At 45.9% G+C, this 23,680-nt stretch overlaps 1 protein-coding gene across 2 annotated transcripts in view; it reads left to right on the forward strand.

Annotated features, from left to right (window-relative positions):
• Positions 1–23,680, forward strand: part of Ust (uronyl 2-sulfotransferase) — a 296,926-nt gene that overhangs the window by 191,073 nt on the left and 82,173 nt on the right. For both annotated transcript variants that reach the window (XM_032894994.1, XM_032894995.1), the window contains 2 exons: positions 4,562–4,641; positions 13,479–13,632. In XM_032894994.1, the coding sequence (XP_032750885.1) occupies positions 4,562–4,641; positions 13,479–13,632 (234 nt within the window). The remainder of the gene's footprint in view (positions 1–4,561; positions 4,642–13,478; positions 13,633–23,680) is intronic.

Here is a 23,680-nt window from a genome sequence, read left to right on the forward strand (position 1 = left end):
GTCAGATATCCTACTCGACAGGTATTCATTACAATTCGTAACAGTCGCAAAAATCACAGTGATGGGGTAGCGATGAGATAATTTTACGGTTGAGGGTCACCACGACGTGAGGAACTGTATCAAAGGGTCACACAGCGTTTGGACGGTTGAGGACCGCTGCTCTAATGGCGGTCCTCAAATTCTTTCTGTTGCTATGGTAAGATACTCTGACCAAAAGCAACTCGGGAAGGAAAGGACCTATCTGACTTATACATCCAGGCCATGGTTTATCCTTGAGGAAAGTCAGGGTAGGCGCCTGAAACAGATGGAACACTGCTTGCCTGGTCACTCTCTGGTACACACGCAGGCTTTATTAGCTGGCTTTTTTTTTTTTTAAGATTTATTTATTATATATAAGTACAGTGTCGCTGTCTTCAGACACACCAGAAGAGGGCATCGGATCCCATTACAGATGGTTGTGAGCCACCATGTGGTTGCTGGGATTTGAACTCAGGACCTCTGGAAGAGCAGTCAGTGCTCTTAACCACTGAGCCATCTCTCCAGCCCTTAGCTGGCTTTTTTGTGTACCTTAGGATCACCTAGATATGGCAGTGCTGCATCAACTAATAGTCAAGATAAACCCCCAAGATGTGCCCAAGACAGTTCCTCTCAGAGGACTCCAGGTCGTCAACTGTCACGTTAACAGTTAAAGTTAATGACAAGGACCAGCCTCTGGTGCAGACACTTCTCCCAGCGTCTTCCATTTTGTGTTTGTTCCTTACCTTTGCCTTGCATCGCATCCACGATGTCCCTCTTCTACTGTGAATCCTTCCATGTCACCCTCTTAGGGGCACGAGCCCCATCTGCATCGGCAGGTAGGCCGGACATGTCACTTGTTTGCTTTCCACCCTGTGGTATTATCCCTGGATTTCACCTTCCCTCTAGTTTGTCTCACCTCCCACACTGAACTTCTTGAGAGGGAAGACTCACTATTTTTTTTTCTTTATAGTCACACACCAAGTGGTATATTGTCTGAGGTTTACTTGGAGGTCACGCATGCTGAAGAAAAGTGAGATGCTGGGAGCCAAACTGGAAGAGGGAGATATTTAACTGATGGGAGGGAAGGAGAGAGGGTTGGAGGACAGACTTGAAAATGCTGGAAAAAGCAGGATATTCTGGAAAGAGGAAACATGTTCCTAAACTCTGTCCTGATCAGGCTTTGGTATGGATGTTGGCATGTGGAAGGAATGAGGAGGCAGGGTCTATTTTGATATGTTATGGAGAGCGTCGTAACCTGAGCCAGACTGTCCCAGGCTGCATCGGGTAAAGAGTGAAATAGATGTGGTTCTGCATCTAGTGGATGGAGCAGACCCCCTGGGACATTCTTCAGTCTGTCCACGCACAGGGCTGTGTGCTTATCTCCTGAGCATTAGTAGACCGATAATGACTGTTGAGTGGGCATATGCAGCAGAATCAGGAAGAAGCCAGAAGTAAGACCTGTGTGACCCAGAAAACAGCAGGGATGCCCTATGTGACCCCTTAGGTAGTGTCTCTGTTGTTACAGTGGCACCAAGGATCAAGGCAAAGAAAAAAGCAGGATTCTAATAGCAGCGGGAGCGCTGGGCAGCAGGAGTTCGGGAGACCATGTCTTGTCACTAGAAGTGGGTCAAGTGTTAGCATTGGTGGAGGTCAAATGGTGCTTGAGCAAGCAGTGCTCAGCCTGTGCATGTGCCATAAGGGGTTCTACTGCTCAGGGAATAGTGACAAACCATGTAAGGGAGGAACACTCTGCGCTCGTTCCGTTAACACAATGAATGCGAGCTCTGGCAAGCTCGGGTCTGTTTAAGGATACGTCTAGAAAGAGTGTCACACTGTCACTACCAATCCATTCTTCCTTGAGAAATAGACAGCTTTATGACACTGTGGCACTGTTCCCAAAAGTCTAACCATTCCCTTCCGTCATTAACTGTAACATATTGATATGTGTTTCCAGGGGGGGTGGGGCTGGAGTGTTGAATAGGGGGAAGATCCAAGGTCTTTTCCAGTTTGCCTCTTCAGTGCTACCAAGGGTATTATTCTTACATGACTTTTATGTACACAGGGAACCACCTGAATAAAAGTCATCTAGAGATAACAGCGCGGATCGTCTGTATCTTAAACACACACACAGGCAAGAATTCCTTTCGTAAGCTGCCATCCTCTGGGACAAATTAGCAAGGTTTATGGGCTTATGCCCATAGATGGGCAATTCATCACAGCCCAGAATTAACAGTGTGCTCTAGCAGGAAGCTTGACTACCAGAACATGCAGGGGCTGCTTAGAAGAGAAACTGGAGATGCAGAAACAGGATCCAATTTCCCTTTAGACTTAAGCCCAAAGAAGGACTAGGCCATCGCTTGCACATGCTTTCCCCAGCTTCTCCCAACTAGCAAAAACCCCAGGTTGAGGAGCTGAGCCATTTAACTATTAAGTTCAACTTGATTTCTCCATTCGTTGTAAGCAGGAATGACTAGTTAGTGAGTTCAGACAGATTGTCTGGGTCTATAAAAGAGCAGGTGCTTGGTCTAGTTCATCACATGAGTAACAATCACGGATTTCCACGTGGTGCAGCCCCTATGTTAAACCCTTGGGAAGAAGATAGCCCAGGCTCACTATGTTACCATTGCTGTCATGTTTAATATGTGAATGGCCAGTTTTGTCACCCATTTTCAACTTCTTCTAGCTCATAAAATCTGAAATACTCCTTCTCTGATGTTCATCTACAGTGGCAGTCTCAAAATGACTTAAAAAAATTAAAAAAAAAAAAAAGATCACCATGTCCATTTTGGTAGGGGCAACTGGAAATTCTAGAGAAAGAATTCAGGATGTCAGGGAGGTCTGAGAATGCTTGGAATTTCTAACTCCTTTCACTAAATGTTTTCTGAATCGTGACATGTCGCAGGAGACCATAAAACTCAGCTTGTACAAACATAAAATGCTTTTTTTTTGCCTTACTGATAACTGCAAATAAATAATTCACATGACCACCCACCAAAATATCCCAAGACTTTCAGAGGCCCCATGAAATATGTTCCTTTTAAATTTTTATAATCAAAGAGAAAGATAATGAAGCAGACTTATTCTGTTCCCACTCTAAATTCTGCTACACTGGTTTAAAAATATTTCTGTAGTCTCAATAATGTCACAGAAATACAAAGAGATGATTAACACCTTCTCCTGGTTTGACTTTAAAGAAGGTAATTAAAAAAGTGTTCTCTTAACTGCATTTTAGCAGTAAAATGCTGATTTTTTTTTCCCCCAGCTAAACTTACTTAGTCTGGGGCTAAGGAAATAGCTCAGTGGGGAAAAGTACTAGCCATGCACATGAAAGGACTTGAATTTTGTATGTCCAGACCCCATGTAAAAGCTGTGCATACTGCACCAGCTCCTGTAATCCCCAGGATCCTATGGCAAAGTGGAAGTGGGAGAATTCTTAGAATTCACAAGCCTTCCAGCTTGGTATACACTGAGGAAAAACAGCCAAGAAACTTTCTGTTAAGGGGAAAGCGAGGACTAAAATCCCAGATGTGTACTCTCCCTCAATATACCTGCATATACACATACATACACACACATACATGCATGCATGCATACATACATGCATACTCACATACATATGTACACATATGCACGCATACATACATATATGCACACATGTATGCACATACCTGAATATGTGTACATACACAGCACATGCATGTCACGTACAAACATTTAAGAAAAATACTTAATCCACTGCATTGTTTTTCTAGCCATAATCAACAAGATTGGTTACAGGGCTATCAGTCTGGCAAGAAAGCTGATTTATTAGTTGCCCCGGCCAGTTGTCCCGTCCTGCAGGATAGTCAACGAGGGTGCAGAGGGTACCTGGAAGAGAATGGGGGACAAGAGACGCAAAGGACACCAAGACAAGAGTCTGATCAAGGCGACAATTTTATTTTTTCCTAAGGCTGAATTTATACCATAGCAGGGGTATCAGAGGGGGAGGGGGGAAGTGGGAAACATTTACGTAGGCCAGAGACACAGTATTCGTGTGGTCAGGGAATCGGCTGATGTTGACAGGATGTCAGAAAGGTCACAGGTTTGTCATATTATTAGGCATCCTGACCACCACAAGTTTGTCATATCATTAGGCAACCTGACCACCAGATGTTGGTTTCTCAGAAAGGTTACAGGTCATATCATTGGGCATCCTGACGTCAGATGTATTTCTCAGCAAGGTCACAACTTTGTCATACCATTATTCATCCTGACCACCAGATTCGTATTAGTCTTCTGTAGCTGGCTGGGGACTTCCCATGAACCTAGTCATACTTAACTCTACCCATACTATTAACATCAATAATGGAGGGTTTTAAGGGCACCGCTCCCAACAATTAGTGAAAGAACCTCATGAGAAAGTTTGCACTTTGCAACAAGTCCAGCTCTCTGGCCCTGGCCCAGAAGAAATAAGTGGGGGTGAAAGGAGCAAGGCAGCCAACCTTTAGCATGTGGCTTAGAGAGTTAGTTCCTGCGAGTGCTAACCCTGTCCTTCTTTTAATAGATGGAACTGATTAAGAATATAAGTACCGTCGAACAGCCCTATTTATTCACGAGACACGTCCACTTCCTCAACTTCTCCAGGTGAGTCATTCTCCAGCTTTGTGGTCATTTATTTCCTGCCTTCTGGGTCTTTATGTCCCATCTCATGAGCAACTCCTGAACACTCTACTCGAATCAACAACTCAGAGCCATCCCCATCGAAGGACGTGCTCAACCTAGCTGGCTTTGCTACCCAGAAATCAAAGTTTGAAACACTGCTTCCTAGACTATACTAGCTGAAATAGTATAGAAACATGGAATTTTTCTCAATGACAAGATTTCAAATGGGATGGTGGTTTAGCAGGGGCGGGAGGATATGATTCTCATATTGAAACAGAGGCAAGAAATGAGGGCTTTGCCATACATTTTCTACAGTGTGAACCCGTATAGTAATAGCAATCTAGGGACAGCACAGCAGTAGGGTACTGAGTGTTTTTTTCTGCTAGAAAGAGCTCCTTCTTATTTTGTTTTATTTATTTTTAAACTAATCATCCCAAGTCCTGCATATTTGACACTGGTGAGATTTTTTTATCTACTTGGGTTCTTTTGTTTTGTTTTTGTTTGTTTGTTTGTTTTGGTTTTCTTTTGTTGTTGTTGTTGTTGTTTTTTAAATAAGAATGTAAACTTTCAAATTCAAGTTCTGGGGCCTTCCCTTGGTTTAATTGAAACTTCATGTTCTGTGCGTTCCTTCTCTCATGGTTCATTAATGCCATCTTAGTTAGGGTTTCCATTGCTGCTATGAAACATCAAGACCAAAGGCAAGTCGGGGAGGAAAGGGTTTATTTGGCTTTCACTTCCACATCACTGTCCATTATTGGAGGAAGTCAGGACAGGAACTCACACAGGGCAGGAACTGATACGGAGGCCGCGGAGGGATGCTGCTTACCGCTTGCTCCACATGGCTTGCTCAGCCTGCTTTTTGTAGGACCCAGATCCACGCGCCCAGGGATGGCCCCGCCCACTCTGGGCTGGGCTCTTTCCCATTGGTCGCTAACTAAGAAAGCATCTTTCAGTTGGATCTTATGGAGGCATTTTCTTAATTGAGGCTTCTTCCTCTCTCATGACTCTAGCTTCTGTCAAGTCGACACAAAACTAGCTAGTACAACCAACCCCTTGTCAACCTGATGCAAACACATCACTATTAAGCCATAACCCTTCCTTTCTTATTCACGTCCAAGACCTCACATTAAAAAACATGAATAACTTTAAAAGTTCCGCAGTTTTTACTAATTTAAACACATTAAGATTTCAGTTCTTTTTAAAATATTCGATCTCCTTAAAATCCAAAGTCTTTTAAAATTCAAAGTCCCTTAACTGTGGGCTCCAGTAAAATCAAAAATAAATCAAATACTTTCTTACTTCAAAGCAGTAAGTCAAAAAAAAGCAGCGCATAGTCAAAACCAAATCAAAGCAAAACCAAACTCCAACCATCACTGTCTGGGGTCCACTCATGATCTTTTGGACTCTTCCAAAGGGCTTAGGTCACTTCTCTGGTTCCGCCCTCTGCAACACACACAGCTTCTCTTCTAGGGTCTGGCTGTTTTCACTCCGCTGCTGTTCCCGTTCTTGGTGATCATGTTACTGGCTTCACTAAAACTGCTGGGGTCTTCTGCTGCAACGAGACTGCACTTTGACCAGAGCCTCTCATGGGCTCTCTTCATGGTTCCTAGCCTCAACTTCTCTTCATTGACCCCTTCAATCCTGAGCCTTCATCTGCTACTGAGGCTGCCCCTTCTCCAGTAGCCTTTCCAGGCCAACATCCCCCTAGCCCCTCCCCCTCCCCTTCTACATGGGTGTTCCCCTTCCCATCCTCCCCCCATTACCGCCCTCCCCCCAACAATCTCATTCACTGGGGGTTCAGTCTTGGCGGGACCAAGGGCTTCCCCTTCCACTGGTGCTCTTACTAGGCTATTCATTGCTACCTATGCAGTTAGAGCCCAGGGTCAGTCCATGTATAGTCTTTGGGTAGTGGAACACAACTTCTATATGCTGATTGATCCTGGGGAAACACTTCCCAGAAGATTTCACCTCAACGGTGCAGTCTGACAGAGTTGTCTTCATCTTAGGATAACAGTTCCATCAGAGGTCCAAAGAGCTTACCAAGGTGCTCCATCCACATGCAGTGGGTACAGCCGTCAGTTCATGCTGACCCCAGTGCCCCTGTGTGCTGGCACCATAGGAGGCTGGCTGTGGAGAAGCTCTGCTCTCCAGCTTGAGGGCCTGACAACCCTCTGGGACTGGTGAAGGTTTCAGCCTTTCAAAGGACTTCCCTGATGCTCAGGAGGTCCTGTCCCAATTCAATGTAAAGGAGGAATGAGATTCAGAGAAGGCACTTTATTAATCAGAAGAGTTATCACCATATATTTACAAGCTGGGTTCCCAAGCCTAAAGTCCCCTTAATAAGCCAGAGTTCTTTTGGGCAGCAAATAGAACTCTTAAAATGGTCAGCAGTGACCTACAGCCAGGCGCTGGCCCACCTCAGTGTTTCTCGCCATAGCTCATTACTGGGTTGACTGGTGTGAGCGCCCTGCTTCGTCCCTCCAGAAACCATGTCATTAGTCATAATGAGGCCACTGGAACTTGTTAGATGTTCTGGTCCCCGTGTTTGATGATTCGTAAAGGGAGAAAGGTCTCTGGTTTTGGCTGGTCCAGTGAACTTCCTCCTGTGCCACCATCGACATCTTCAGACTTCAATCTGTAACCACTCTTTCTTTCTAGGTTAGATCTTGACATCCAAACTGCAATACAACACATTTTATTAATGATCTCAGGCCAGTTCAAAACTCTAACGAGAAGCCAAAACTGATTTCTTAATTGGATCGACAGCACCCAGCATGGTGGCTGTATTTTACCCTGTCCTCTACCATCAAATACAGGAATGGAATCTCGATCGCTTCAATTCTAGATGAAAAAAAAAAAAAGCCTTTTAGAAGGCACCACATCTGCAGAAAACAGTAGAACCCTGGCTGTCAGGATTCCTAAGTATTCGAGCTTGCCTTCCTACTACCTAAGATGAGGACAAGCCATAAGGCCCTATGGCTTGGGAAGCTATACATTTTCCCATCTTTAAAACAGGGGCAGCTCCTGAGAGAAGAGTGTTACAGGAACTTACAGTGGATCTTGAAGCATCTCTGTGTCAGTCCTGAAGCTGGTTAGGCGTCTTAGCTGGTTGGCGATCCTACGGCAGCATCAAACTCAGGCAGGCTGTGTCTCCTCTCTCCTCTCTCCTTTGCTCAAGTCAGAGCTCGTCGGCGAAGCATCCTCTCTCAGCTTTCCCTATGTTATAATAGCTGGGACTTCCACAGTGAACGCAGATGTTTCTCTGGTTTGGGGACTCCTTGAATTATTCATCCTCCTGCTGAAGGAGTATGTAGTCAGGTGTGGTGTGGAGGGAGAGAAGTCCCAGGGATTCCCCTAGTGTAAAATGGAGGGCAGCAGCCTCCTTTTCTGCTGAGGTATGAGAGACTGACGAGTTAGCTTTAGACCCATGAAAGGAAAGATCGGTCCCAGTACAGGAGAAGTAGGACTGAATGTCAGTCAGAAATGAGCTGGAGGAATGTACTAAGCATGGACTAGAGGAGAACTTAGCTGGAGAGGAAATGGGGCTGTGTGTGGCTTGCTGAGGCTGGCTCTGTGGAAGCTATCGTTACCTCTCTTCTTCTCTTCCTGTAACCGGGGACTGGGCCTTGGCTATAAAGACTTCCATGAGGAGACTTACAAGCTGAGTACCGTGAGCCAGCTTTTCTTCATTTCAAGGGGCCATCTTTATTTATGGAAATCTTCATTCTAAGTAGCAAACTGTGGCTGCACAAAGAAAGCCCTCCCCACCCCACCCCCAAAGCAAGGGATAAGGGAAACAACTAAGTTGGAATTGATAAATACTTTGAGACCCGAGCTCTCTATTTTGAATCCGAGGCATAAGGACAATGGATCTCAAGAAACCTGCTCTTACAACTGGTAAATCCTCCTCACGTGAAGCACCCAGACCAAGAAACCAGACTCGTGCACTGGCTCTGGCTGATAGCTCTAATCTTTTGTGCAGCATTAACTGGAAGCAGCATCCTGGCTGTTCAACATGCTATCGGCATCAGGCTGAATGCTGCCCCCTCCTCCCTCCCTGTCCTTTTTTCTCATATATATGTTATAAAGTCTTGAAGGACCTGCATTATAGAGGATTTGTTGTTGCTGCTGTTTTGTCTTCCCCCATTTATCTTTCTCCATTAAGAATGACAGATACCCTTATCTGGCATGCACGCAAGAACAGCAGTGGAAAATACTATCCTGTGAGCTCATGCTGTTCACTCGTTGGCTGACTTTAGTGTGTATCCATTGACCCAAGTCTTTACTGTCTTTTCTTCATTTTCCTCTGGGTCTGAAGGAACCCTTTGGCCATAGCAGTTCAGTTCACCCAACCAAACGTGTGTTTCCGTAGTTGCTACAGAGAAGGAGGTTTGCCAGAGAGAGCCCTGCCGGCTCAGCAGAGACCTGGGGTTTGGTATGAGTTTGTAAGGTTGTTCTTTGATGTTGGAAACTTGGGCCACACAAATGTTTCTTCCTCTGAATGAAGGGAGAAGAGAGTCCAAACCACCTTGGACTAGAAGATGCCGCTCAGTGTTGGGATGTCGGAGTCAGGCCTTTCATGTCTGTGTGTCATAGCTTCATATGCCTTTCAGTGGTTGTTGAAGTAACCTTAGGATATAATTTGTTTTTGTTTTTGTTTAATATTACCTCTTCAGCAGCCTCACCAGAGTGTGCCTCAGATCAGCATTCTGGAAAGACTGTGGCACACTCTGTTCAGCCTGTGCCCTCCTCACTCTCCCTGACCTCTCTGTCCGTTTTCTAAGCTTCTGTTTCTATTTGTTTTCTAAGTCCAGAGGATATATTTTTTCCTAGTCTAGAATTCTTCTCATCCTCTCAATTAGGTTCTTCCTGTTGAGACAATTTTCTAAAATATGTTTGACCCTAAGGCCTTCGAGCGGCCGAGTAAACCGTAGGAGCTCTCATTCTAAAGATTTCAAGCTCTCTTCTCTTAACCTTCTTACTCCATTTTACCCAGGGTTCCCTCTGATACCTCCAACTTCTGTTCCTACTTCTGTTCCTCAGCTCACATGGTAGCCCCAATGCTAACACTAACTTGTGGAAGGAAGGAAGGAAGGAAGGAAGGAAGGAAGGAAGGAAGGAAGGAAGATCGGAAGATCATAAAACAGAAAGAGTAGAGGACAAAGGAACTCAGCCCCGAGGAAGGCTCCTCTGGTACTAGCGGTGGCATTTAATACTTTCTCAAATGAAGCCTTAATTACTATGGAAGCAGAGCTTGACACCAGCTGCCCTGTGCAGACATCCTTGAACATAGCAAACCAAATGTCAGCACTTCTACACTTCAGTTTTCCCATCTTATTTCTAACGTTGGCTTTGCTCATATTCTCAGTAGCAGCGAGATCCCTTTTGATTCTGTGCCTTTTAATAATGACCCGGAAGCTTCAGGTTGGAAAAGTCAAAGTTTAAAACAAACAAGCAAAAAGGAAGTCGGGTGTTTAGCACTGTCTCTACCTACTTACGCAGAGACAGGAGTTGGATTTCAAGGTGAGAGCTTTACTGGTAGTTCTCCCTATTTAAATCTGCTGATTTTGTCTTCCTTAGACAGCAGTCTTCCTAGGCTCTCTGCTTTCTACTAATAGGGAGCTGGTCACTGTGGCCAGGAGCCCAGCCATATTGGTAGCCCATTAAGAACAAGCATAGTCTGAATTTTCCCTCAGCTCATCTCATAGATTTTTTTTTTTTTGTTCTTATCACATCATCTTCCTCTATGAGCAAGAACCCTAACATCACCAGCCCCTGACTCTTTCCTTTCTGTCAGGCCATTTTCCCACAGCAAGAGATCACTCCACTTCTCTCCCTTAGGCTCAAGCCCGAGAGCCAAGTCTACTGGCACACACAGCCAGCCTTGATGTCTTCGCGTCTGTATCTTCATCTCTAGAGAGACGTTGTGTATGGTTTACATGAATGAGACGTTCTGCTGGCTAGCATTGGCAAGTGCTCCCAACACAGAAGTCCGTGCACTCACTGTGCATTTTTTTAATCTTCCCGCTCCCCAGAACTATCACAGTTTCTGTGTATCATCACTATGAGCCCAATGTGGTCAACACAGGATGATAAATCCAGGGTTTATGTATTTGCAGGTCAGTTGGTGATAGGCTCAGATAAGATTGTAGTTAGCCGTGTGTTCAGAAGCACGGATGTCACCTTGCTTACATCTCAGAATGGACAAGATTCATATTAGCAGGGCTAATGTAACATGTCTTCCTCTTATGACAGTGCTGGGGGAATCTAGAATAGTGTGTGTGTGTGTGTGTGTGTGTGTGTGTGTGTGTGTGTGTGTGTGTGTGTGTGTGTGTAGACAACCTTGAATATCATTTCTCAGGGGCCTTTTGTTTGAGAAAGGCTCTCTCCAGCCTGGAACTTCATTCTACAGGCCAGGCTAGCTGGCCATTGAGTTCAGCGTCCTTCCTCTGTGCCTCCCATTTCACCATTGCTGGAATTACAAGCATGTCTCCCTGCCCAGCTTTGCACATGGGGCCCAAATCTCGCTCCTCACACTTGGGAAGCAGGTACTTAATGACTCAGCCATGCTCCCAGTCTTCAGTGTCTTCTTACTGAATATCTTTAAAAATGCAAGTATGTTGGGCTTATCTCACACATATACATACATACACATACACATACATACATATACCCACACACATACACACACACATACACACACATACATACATACACACATATGACACACACATACACACATACATACATACACACATATGACACACACATAAACACACATACACACTAGCACTCACACACATACACACACGTACACATATACACACATATACCCACACACATACACACATACACCCACACACATACACACATACACACACAAACATACACACATATAACACACACATAAACACACATACACACTAGCACTTACACACATACACAGATATATTCACACATAAACATACACACACATATACACACATACACACATACATATATACATACAAACATACACACATACACACACATACACACATATGCACACACATACATATATATACATACAAACATACACATACACACACATACACACACATACATATATACATACAAACATACACACATACATACACATACACACACATGCGCACACACACACACACACACACACACAAACTGGGTGGCTTGTGATATCTACTTTGTTCTCACAGCGCAACCCTTATGCTGCCAGAAGCTGAATAACTAGGGAGCGTGCATGAAGGCATTTATTTCTGTATGCAGTTACCATCCGTTGAATGCCTACTGTGTGCTACACACCACTAGATGACACAATCCTGGCTGTCCAGGAGGTTCATACATAGTCTGTTGTGAGAGACAGACATGTCCACACAGTAGGAAAACCAGAGCTCAGGGACAGAGAACACTGAAGGTAATTGCTAACTATATGTAAAGCCTGGGACTCCTGTAGGCCTAGCACTTGAAAGGCGAGAGTTGAAGGATTAGGAGTTCAGGGCAGCCCTAGTTTTGAGGTCAGCCTGGGCTACAAAACAGTTACTGAAGTTTTGGATTGTGACTCGGGCTGGGTTTTATGTGGTGAGCAGAATCTTCTAGCAAGGGAGGTGGGAACTGGACCGTGTCCATCTATTTCATCTGAGGGCGCTCTGCCCCTTGGCACAATGCACTTTCATCAGATAGAGGTTGAAGCTGTAACAGCTATCAAGAACCAGCACCCTGTTGTTGCTGGCCCCACTGCAGCCTGGGATAGCCATGAACAAGCCCAACACAAAACCTAAAATCCTACTTAAGACATTGAGAAATACTATATGCAATATACGCTGTGCATAGATGCAACTGTGGCTATATGCAGCTGTGCATGTAACTCAGTTGCATAGTTCTAGAGCACAAACTTTGTACATGGCAACATCTATCACAATATCAGAGGTTGAGCGTACCCGAGAGATGTATACTTCAGTTGTTTTTAGATGGAATCTCACTGTGTAGCCTAGGCTCTTCTCGAACTCGTATGCAGGCCTCCTCAGTGCTGGGGCAACATTCCATCACTCGAGGATAATTAGATCGTGGTTTGCATTTCTTTCTTGTATCTCTGCATCATTGCCTTTCTAAACTCTGGAATTTTCCTTCTGTGGTTAAGACTGAGGATTCCAGGTCCGGACAACCCGTGTCTATCTCTTGACTTAGCCACCGATTATTTATCCTCTCTCTACCTCAGTTTCCCTAGGCATAGACGGGGATAATTCTGGTTTCCAGTCCACGGAGTGTTGGAGGTCTTCCCTGAGTTTGCAGTGTAAAGGTTTAAGAACGTGGTGAATAAAGGCTCTTTTTGGTCCACTCACTCTAGAGCACCTCGCTGAGATGGGATGAACTACAGTATATAAGTCCTGCGTCACCACTACACATTCAGAATCAAGCAATTGATTGAAACGGTCACCAGGAGTCACCCCATGACAGTGGGTTCTGCATCAGCCACTGGGATACAAAGTCAAGAATACTGTGCCCTGTCCTCAGCAAAGCCATGCCTACTGAAAAAATATAATTGTACCTGAACAGTGCCAGATGGTATGATAGTACAGTGATGTGCTCAAAACAAAATAAAAGACTGGTCTCACAGTGTCCTGGTGGGCAACTGTGTCTGTTTCCTGTACGGTAACCAAAGTCCTAGTTTACAGTTTCCTATCAAAATGGAAGTAGGCACACTAGCAGATAGGTTAATGGCTGGACTGCGTTAACCTAGAGAGAAAATGTTCTTGCTCGAGGGGTGAGTTGTAACAAACTCCGGTCTGTGTGTCCCGTGTCAGGTTTGGAGGTGACCAGCCCGTCTACATCAACATCATCAGAGACCCCGTCAGTAGATTTCTATCCAACTATTTTTTCCGTCGCTTCGGAGACTGGAGAGGGGAACAGAATCACATGATCCGCACCCCCAGCATGAGGCAGGAGGAGCGCTACCTGGTAAGTTCTGTTGCACGTCTGTGGTGGCTCTCTGGTGCCTTGGAGTGGTAAATCCAGGTTGGGAGCCCACGCAGTGGAAGCCTTTGTGAATGAGGACTTGTTTCAGGTAACCCAGAACTGATTTCAGATTTGCTTTGCTCAGTTTGTCTTTACTGACATTTCCTTGGGAGTCCTGGCCAGCCATTCCCATTGTTAAAAACAGCTGTGGTTGGAGAGCTTTCTCAGAGGGTTGGAAAAGTTTTGTTCTTTCCTCATCCTATTCAGTTCCCACAGCAACCTCTTGAGGGAGTGGATTTTCCACTTGAGGACCTTGAGATTCCCATAGGACCTAGGATTGCCAGAGTCCTATTCCCCTGAGGGTACACCTCAAGACTTCTGGTTTAATTGCTAGCTGTTTGTCTTCCTGCCAGCCCTCTTAATTTCAAATCCTCGTTCTTCCCATACTGCCAATGACTCTCTGTAAAATGCTGAACCTTGCTTGCTTTTTTGAATCCCAGTAAAGGTCTCCAGTTGTTTTACAAAGCCAGGAGTTACTCACAAAAATAGAAGGCAGAGCTGTGTTCCATTCTCCCAATACTTACCCCAGCCAGTCCCACACCAGAATAGAGGGCATGTTTCTTATCTCTTCGTGATTTAGTGAAAAACTCTTACAAAGAAGCTGGGAGATGTGCGCCCACCCACCTGTGTCTACCAACACTTGTCTTCGTCAACAGCCTTGTCAGCCAGAGAAATTAGTGATGGTGCCATCACAATAGCTAAGCCTTTTCTGATTCATAAAAAGCACAGTGTGTTCGGTGCTGAGACTGTCCTTTGGAGGTCACCTTGGTGTCACTTTGCTATCTTAACTGTGATGAGAGACACAGAGGAAAATGCAAGCCTCTCACCCAGTTGTGTATTCAAGTGGTAGATGGGCCCAGATCAGAGCCAAAGCTGTCCACTCCCCACCAGTCCAGGCTGAGCATCCTTCCATGACAATCTGAAATGCCCTCAAGTCAGATACTCCGAGCTTTGACATACTACACACCAACCTCACACACGTGACTTCTTAGTCAACAATGTCTGACTACTGAAAACATCACATCAAACGAGTCTCCTGCTATGGGGTTTAGTGTTTAGACATGGTAATTCCCCAAGATACCTCATGGTAAGAATTCTTAAACATTTCTAAGCCTTTCACTATCCCTTCATCTACCCAAAGTGTCAAGGTTTGCTGCTGTTCTTATGTTATTGTTGTTTTTAGTTTATGGTGTCAAGTGTCCTACTCTTTATCTTTAAATTACTATTTGGAGTATGGCTACCGGTATATTTTTGATTGGTGACATGATGTATATACTCAAAATACAGAATCACTTCCCAGAGAAATAATACTTTCTAATTATCTTTATTATTCATACTGACTCTTAAAATGGGTTTATGTTCTTTCAGAAAGAGCTCATTCTACTTAATTAAAAATGACATTTCAAAGATCTCACTCAGTCTTGATACTAGGAAAATGCTGAGAAGCCAAAGATATGGAAATGAATCTTCTGTTTTTATTGAATAGAGATTCTTCTCTCATACAATACTTCCAGATCACAGTTTCCTCTTCCTCTACTCCTCCCAGCTCCCTCCAACTTCCCCTCTCCCCGAGATCCACTCTGACTGCTTTCTCTTCAGAAGGGAACAGGCCTCCAAGAGACCACAACCAAAAAGGACAAAACAAGATACAACAAGACAAGGCCAAAGCCCTCATATTAAGGCTGGACAAGGCAACCCGATAGCAGGAAAAGAAAAGCATTCCAAGAGCAGAAAAGAGTCAGAGGCACACCCACTCCTACTGTTAGGAGTCTCACAAGTACCAAGCTAACACTCATAGCATATATGTAGGAGATGCTAGTCCCATGCTCGCCACTCGAATCTCTGTGAGCCCTGGTTAGTTGATTCAGTGGACCATGTTCTCCTGGTGTCCACCATCCCCTCTGACTCCTAGAATCTTTCCTCCCTTCTTCTGTGGGGTTCCCCAAGAGTTCCAAGGGGAAGGATCCAATGGAGACCTCCAATTTACAGTCTCTCTCCACATAATGTCTGGCTGCGGGTCTCTGTACCTGCTCGCATCTGCTACTGGGGGAAGCCTCTCTGATGATGACTGAACAAGGCACTGTTCTACAAATGTACCGCTAGACTCGTAGACACTCAGAATATCACTACGCTCAGGATATCATTAGGCATGCTTTTTTTCTCCCCAGTCATTTTGGTAATTTGTTTTTGCTTATGAAAAGGGCAGATCAGACCAGATTAAAAGCAAACAGATGCAGATTTATTTGGTGCTGCTCCAGGGTGGGTTTGTGGGTCCCAAAGAAAGGGCTGGGGAAATCATACACCCTGGCTAAGACATGGGAGTTTTATAGAAGACATGTCAGCCTGGAGCTGGGACTGTGCCCAAGTATGGTCAGATGCTGGGCACCTGGGTGGGCACTTAGGTGGGCTGGATACATCAGAAAGATGGGTTGCATTGGCTGTCAGAAATGTAGAGCTGGGCTTCTAGCATCATTCCTTTGTTCAGAGCCCTCAGTGCAGGTGAGGTTACAAGGGGCAGCAGTGGCAGACGGGGGTTTCCAAGCTTGTGTAGGGGTTAGCAGGGGCCTCCAGAGGAACATTTGGTACTGCCCTAGGTCTCTGGGCTATCCAGCTTCTGGCTCCTGGCCATCCAGGCAGTGTAGGGTATGGGCTCCCTCTCGTGGAGGAGAACACAAGTTAAACCAGACATTGGTTGGCCACTCCCACAAGTTCTGCTTCACCACTGCTTATAGCAAGACAGATTGTAGGTCGAAAGTTTTGTGACTGGTTTGGTGTCTAGATTTCTCTTTCAGTAGCCTGTAGAGTACCTACCAAAAATATAATGGTGAATGAAGGCTTCATGCAGTCAATCTCTCTCCCTTCAATGATCTGCGTGGATGTTTTCCTCAGCCCTCAGCCTAGCTGGGGCCCCATTTGTCAGCCTTGGAGAGGGACTTTCTGTCCTAGCATCAACCTGAGTTGATTGGGGGATCTCCATGGGAGGAAATTAGTCTTCTAAGTTCTGTTTTTCAAATAGCATGTGGGAGTTGAAAGAAATCTGGATTCTTCTACTCTGTCAAACTTTAGTGCCATCTTGTAGAACAGTGGTCCTCAACCTTCCTAACTCTGCAACCCTTTAATAAAGTCTCTTGTGTGGTGACCCCAACCATGAGAGTATTTGTTACTTCATAACTCTAATTTTGGTTCTTTTAAGAATCCTGAGTTAACTACTGTTATGAATCCTAGTTTAAATATCTGACATGCAGGATACGTGATAGGCGACCCCTGTGAAAGGATCATTTGGCCCACAAAAGGGTCGAGACCCACAGCTTTGAGAGCCACTGCTATTGAGCATTCCATGTATTACCATTCTCCTAAGTGTGCCTAAATAATAAACTATGGTCATTAAAAGAAGAAACCATAAACTTGGAGTTGAGGGGGCATGGTTTTTGTTTGTTTGTTATTTTCAGTGCTGAGAATCAAATCCAGGGCTTCTTACATGTAGGTCAAGTGCTCTGTCACCCAGCTCCCTCTCTAGCCCTAGATTTTTTAAATAATCATTTACTTTAATTATATTATATGCATTGGTGTTTTGCCTGCACTGTATGTCTGTGTGAGACTGTCAAGTCTTGCAGTTACAAACAGCTGTGAGCTGCCATGGGGGGGGGGGCTGGGAATTGAACTCCAGTCCTCTGGAAGAGCATCCAGTGCTCTTAACCACGAAGCCATCTCTCCGGCTCTCCCACCCCCTCCCAACCCCATTACCTTTTAGAAGCTCCCAATGTTGAAAATTGCACTGGTGTCTGACTTGAGTGGTTCTTGGGACATTTCCTGATAGAATTCTCCCCTCAGTGTCCTGAAGGGCTCCCCCTTCCACGAGTCACTCACTGCACTCTGGGTATGACTGTTTCAGCTGGGCTCAGCAGATGCTTCTTGGCCAAGCTCCCGTAGGGAAGCACCGGTCTCCCCAGTGTGTCAGATGGAGAACTGGGGTGGGGTGGGGTGGGAGAGAGTTGAAAGGAGGTGCCCAAGTCACCTGGCCTGACCCTGTTCAAGTTTGTTTTCTTCTTCAGATAATGCTTTGTTTATTTGGAAGATGGTCTGTGGCCTTTATCTTTTTTTTTTTAATGGCTGAAACTTCTTTTTTATTTTTCCATCTCTTGTATTCCCTGGACATAAAGTTCCCCCAGTCACACCCACCATCAGTTTGACAAGCCTGGATGGGTCAGTCGTGTGGCTCAAAAGAGGACATTGTTTCTTTCTCTTTGGGGCACAGACAGCTGTGGAGAAATCTTGACTTTTCAGCAAAACTGAGGCGTGTGCCACCTTGGCTAGACCGAGCAGGTCACTCCCTTGGGGACTGTGTACCAGGTCACTCCTTGCATGCCACATGCACAGACTCAGTGCTTGTCTGAACCAGAGCCCTATTCCAGATCTCAGTGCCCTGAAGCCTCTTATCCAGTTGCCAAAAATCTCTTGGCAACTGTGCTCTTGGCCCAAAGTCCGGTGGATCTTCTTAGCGTACAAGCCGAGAAGGCTTCTGGATGAAGGGTGATACCTTGCTGTAGTGGACGGTTTGGAAGAGAATGGAAAAAGATGCTAGACTCAGGTCACGTCCCCTTTACACAGGGGTGGTACTAGCAATGTGGGACGGGGACGGGAAAGAGTACAAACCTCCCAATCCCACGGCATGGCAGGTACCCCTCAGACCTACGCTTCACCTTCTGAGTGTACAGAAAAAGAGGACCCAGCCAAGGGCTGTGTTTCCTGAGCAGGATTGTTTCCTGCAATGTCACCTGCACGTCTCTACAGAGAGATCACCATTAAAACCATTTGTCTGAGGTGGGGGTGGCGCCCAGTTGGTAGAGTGCTTGCCTGACGGCGCATGAAGCCCCAGGTTCACTCCCTAGCATTTCATGAACTGGCACCGGCAGTTGGGAGGTGGAAACGAGAAGTTAAGTGTTAACCTCAGATATATGGAGTTTGAAGCCAGCCTGGGATACATCAGAACTTATCTCGACACCGACGGACATGTGTGTTCAAATATTCGAGCATCTTCTGGTTTTCCACAATTTGTAGAAACACCTAGTTTCTGTCAAACTTGCTGTTTCTTTCCAAAACGTTCTTTATTGGCATTCACGAGAGAATCATATTTAGGTAAATTAATGTCACGCAGAGAGATGGGTGACACGGTGTCACCTTGAGAGAAAGGCAGTGACCATGGGCTCAATTATCTTTGTCTCCTCAGCGCCCCCAGAATGAGGATGACAGGGCGATACCTGGACCCCAGACTCTATAAGGAGAGCATGAGATAGAAGCAACTGGGGGTTACTGAGAAGAGAGCAAAAGACAGGGCCGTGCTGTCTAATTTATGTCAACTTGACACAGTCATCTGAGAGGAAGGGCCCCAGCTGAGAAAATACCTCCATAGATTGGGTTATGGGCAAGCACTTTTTAAATTAGTGATCAATGGGGGAGGGCCCAACCCATCAGCTCCTGCCTCCAGCTTCCTGTCCTGATTGAATTCCTGCCCTCACCAGTTTTGATGATCAATGGTTATATGGAAGTGTGAGGGAAGTAAACCCCTCTTCTCCCCAAATTGCCTTTTGTCATAATATTCCATCCCAGCAATAGTAACTCTGACTAGGACAAGGGCCCTTTATGCCAAGCCTTACACTTTATAGTCTCTGAGCCTCTGTGAGACTGGTTTCTCATGCTATCTTTTCACTCAGGGAGCTGTGCATTTATAACTCCTGCTCCCTCGCCTTTTCCTGACAGCTGCGTGAACTTCTGTAGAGAAATGCTTTGCACATGCCTCTTTGCACTTTGGAATTCTAAGAACCATCCTGTTGAGCCTGGTCCTTGGTCAGCACTGCTGCCCCAGTAGGCCACTCCCCAAACTGACACTTGAAGGGCAGGAGGGCCTGGGAGCATGTTCCCAGAGAGTAAGCTGCCTCTGGGCTACGAGTCATTCAACTTGGCCAGGAACCGTGGAAATAATGCATGTTTCAAAGAAAGGATGTGTAATTTACAGCTTCTTAATTCAGAAGGAATCCAGTGAATCATGTTGGCCCTGTTCAGTTCTAGAGAAGCCTGATCCTGGGTCAAAATCACCTATTGTCTTTACGTTTTTTATTATCACCGATTGTTCCAGTTAGCCTAGACAGTCATGGGTTTCCTTGTGACATTTTCATGCCCGTGTATCATTATATCTTGATCGAAAACCTCGCCAGTTGTTTTCCCTTGGCCCTTCTCCTCTCCTCTCACCGATATCCTTTCTGTTCCCTTCTGAAGAAAGTTACGCATTTTAATTTACCCAAACATTTGACATCGTTAGCTTAGGAGCTATAGGTGTGAAATGTCTGTGGGTGGAAATTTCCACTCTGTCTTCGCCGACTAATGTCTCGGGACTCCTGAGAATAAAACCTCAGGTTTTACCCCCGTTCCAAAATGTTGTTTTTCTTTAAGAAAGAAAACCAGAAAAGGGTTTGGATCGTCTGATTTTTTGAGCGTTTCAGCACATAACTATGTTTCCAGAATCTTTCTGGAGGTGGGAAAGGAAGTATTTGCTCCCCAGCTCCTACTGACTTGGCTTCTGATGGCTGGCCAAGCGAAGGGCCTGGGGCTTGGCACATTGCTGCCTGATTTTCAACCGTACTAGCTGATGAGCCAAGCAGTGGTTGGCCTCTGTGGGCCTCACTCGTCTGCTCTGTACAATGGGACTGTTGCCTACCTGCTTAACCTTGCTGATGGATTACTGGGAGAATCGGAAAAAACCCTCTATGCAGCAGAGGAGTTTGGGAACCTAAAAAACTCCAAGAGGTCATGAGTTTTGATGTCTCTAACCCCTCTGTTAGTGGATCTTTGCGATCTAAAAATGTTCCCTTTGCTCGCTAGTGACATATCGAGAGGCAGCTGGCAGTTGTCCGGTGAAAGGGACATTTTTCTGCTCTAGGCTGGAGCTTCTCTGCTCAGTATCCTGCAAAGGCTGCTACATTCATGGGGCCTCTGACCTGTGGGGATGGACCTTGAGCTGTCAGGTCTGCTGCCTCTGCTAAGGCCTCACTGAAGCCCATCCCATTTCCTTAGAAACATCTTCTCTTTGTGTTCCCAACAGCTGGAGATAAGTCGCAATCCCAGTCTGTGGGCAACCACGTGTCCCGTGTTTATTTGCTTGGAGCTTGTGTCAGCACTGGGTTTCTAAGTCTCCCCTCCCCCCTCAGAGGACTGGAGGGACGAGAAGAGCCCAAATGTCCTGCTATGGGGAAGACATGGTCCTGGGCCCAAGAGCCCCTGCCTGACAGATAGTCTTTCAAATCCCACTGCAGATATTTTTATTAAACAAAAGCCACTGTGTGGGATGTACAGTACTTCGAGTTCTCTGGAAGAAGATGAGCTAAGTAGCAGGAAAACAGGAGAACTGCCAGGGAGTTCTAGAGAAACAGACAATCCAAGAACTTGAAGCCTTGTGAGCTGGAGAGTAGAATGCCCCCAGCCACCTCCTGAGCCTCCGTCAGAGAGCACCAGCTATGTGCAGGTCCCCATCATCTGCACTGCACTCAATATGCTTATCTCCCAAGCTTCCATAGGAAACCCACTGATCTCTGAGCACCCAGTGGCTTTTCCAGCCCCAAGTTTAAATGCCACCACCATCCTCCCCAAAACATATGGTCAAGGCTGTCCTAAACCCAACTCCTGGTACCAATTTCTACCTTAGTGTTTTTCTTGCTGTGATACAACACCAGGACCAGAAATAACTGGGAAGAAATGGTGTCACTTCATGTTACAGCTTGTCATCCATCATTAAAGGAAGTCAGGGCAGGAACTCAAGGCAGGAACCTGGAGGCATGAGCTGCTGCCAAGCCATGGAGGAGTGCCACTTATTGGCTTACTCCCATGGCTTGCTCAATCTCCTTTTCTTATAAACCCCAGGACCACCTGCCCAGGTGTGGGTGGCACCATCTGCAATGCTGTGGGCCCTCTCAGATCAATCATCAAATAGGAAGAAGACTTCCAGTCTTGCCTGCGGACCAGTCTTATGGAGGTGTCTTTTCAACTGTGGCTCTCTCTTCTCAGATAACAAATGGACTAAATGAATAAATAGTAACAATAAAAAACAGCAGCTTCAGGCATCAGGTTAGGGTGTAGCCCCTCGCGTTAGTGCTTTCCCAAGTGTGGAGACCACCATCAGCCTTCTATGGTTCAGTGGGAGTCGGGGGCAAATGGAAAAATCAGGCCACCAGTAAGGGACAAGGCTAGGATAGAGAAACCATAAAATCATGTCAGCAGAGAGGCCTGTGCTGTTGCAAGAGCAAAAGGAACCCCTCTCCCATCGAGGATCAGGAAGTACTACACAGGGCCAGACTACATGGGAAGGACACGTGTCCCAAGAACCAGCAGGCCAAGTGGCAGGAGACTAGAATCTGTGTAGAAATGGGTCCAGTTCTGACTGTCACCAAATGTCACTGTGGCTGCAACATAGAGTGGAAGAGTCCCCAATAAATGTAGAAATACCAGCTTATTGTTAATTAATACAATGATCTAGGTGTAATTTTAGCCAAGGAGCAAGATCTACAGATCCTCCCCCTCCTTTGAGTAGCAGCTCCAAGTGGGTCAGGGAGGCAATAGAGAAACAGTTACAAGTTCTTGCAATTGCTGTTGCTGGTTAATAACAGCTGGTGCTAACCTGAAATGTTTAACATAGCAGGAAAGAGGGGGAGAGGAAACAAAAGGGAGAGGAAAAGGGAGCTGAGGGGGAGGAAGGAGGCAGGTTCATGCACTGACAGGAGTTGTCCCTGGCTAGCACTTGTTTAACAAGGAGAAGAATGAAATCCAGGAAGGTTGCAGACATTGGGGCAGCTTCTCAAGAGAGGAGAAGCTGCCAAGGCTGTCAGGATGGATGCAGATATAGCAAGAGCAAAGAGCAGAGGAGAGAACGGCTGCAGATGAAGGAACTCTCTAGAAAACGTGCACACTCCTAAGAACAAACAGGCTTACTCTGTGGAGAACCACCCATTTGGCTGGAGCACATGGTGGGGAGGAGGCAGGAGCTGGAAGAGAGTGTAACTTTTCTCCAGATGTTCCCGTAGGGAAGCTTCTCCTGACCTGCTTTCTCCATGCAAGGCCCCCTCAGGGCCATCAACAGACCACAAAGGGCCACCAGAGTGCAGCCAGGTGCTTCCTGCTGGCCACCTGTCAGCTGAGCTCATCTGCCCCTCCCTAACTGTGAGTCAGCCATCCCTGCAGCTGTGGGCCAGCACTGTACCCTTGCAGGGCCAGATGGCTGGCATTTAGGAGAGCAGACCCTCAGCCTTGACTACGGCTGGGAGTCACAGGGGATAGGGATAGGGAAAAGCAGGGGTGGGGAGTGGGGTCAAGTCAAAACCACCAATGCCTGAAACATGCTACAGGATTGTAGTTGAATCTGCCTGGGGTGCAGCCTGGCTTGGAGGGTTATTTTGTTTGTTTTGTTTTGTTACTTAACGCTTCAGAAGTGATGTCTATGTGTAGCCATGGCTGAGCACTGGAGAATTAACCACATATCTCGTCTCCTCTGGTGAATCCACAAGAGCCGTGGTCACTGAGAGAAGTGTACCCTCTTCACTCTTATCTTCTGCCCATTAGGAAAAGCTATATTTGTGTGTCATACCCCATACCTTTAACTTCTCCACTTTCTAGACTTTTAATTGACACATACACATAAAGGTCTTGAAGAAGGTCAGGGGGTGGAGAGGTGGCTCAGTTGGTAAGGTTCTCACTGCACAAACATGAAACCAGAGACCAGAACCCACAGGAGAAAGGTAGACGTCAGGCCCAGGAATTGATCAGAGCATAGAGTTACTTACATGAATGCCTGATAACCTGAGATTGAGCTGTAGGTCACACAAGGTAGCAGGAGAGAGCCTGGGATCTTTAAAAGCACCTAGTGGCTTATATCAGCTAGCAGCGCATATGCAAGTCACACACACACACACACACACACACACACACACACACACACACACACACACAT

This window comes from Rattus rattus, chromosome 2, assembly GCF_011064425.1.
Source record: "Rattus rattus isolate New Zealand chromosome 2, Rrattus_CSIRO_v1, whole genome shotgun sequence".
Taxonomy (NCBI): domain Eukaryota; kingdom Metazoa; phylum Chordata; class Mammalia; order Rodentia; family Muridae; genus Rattus; species Rattus rattus.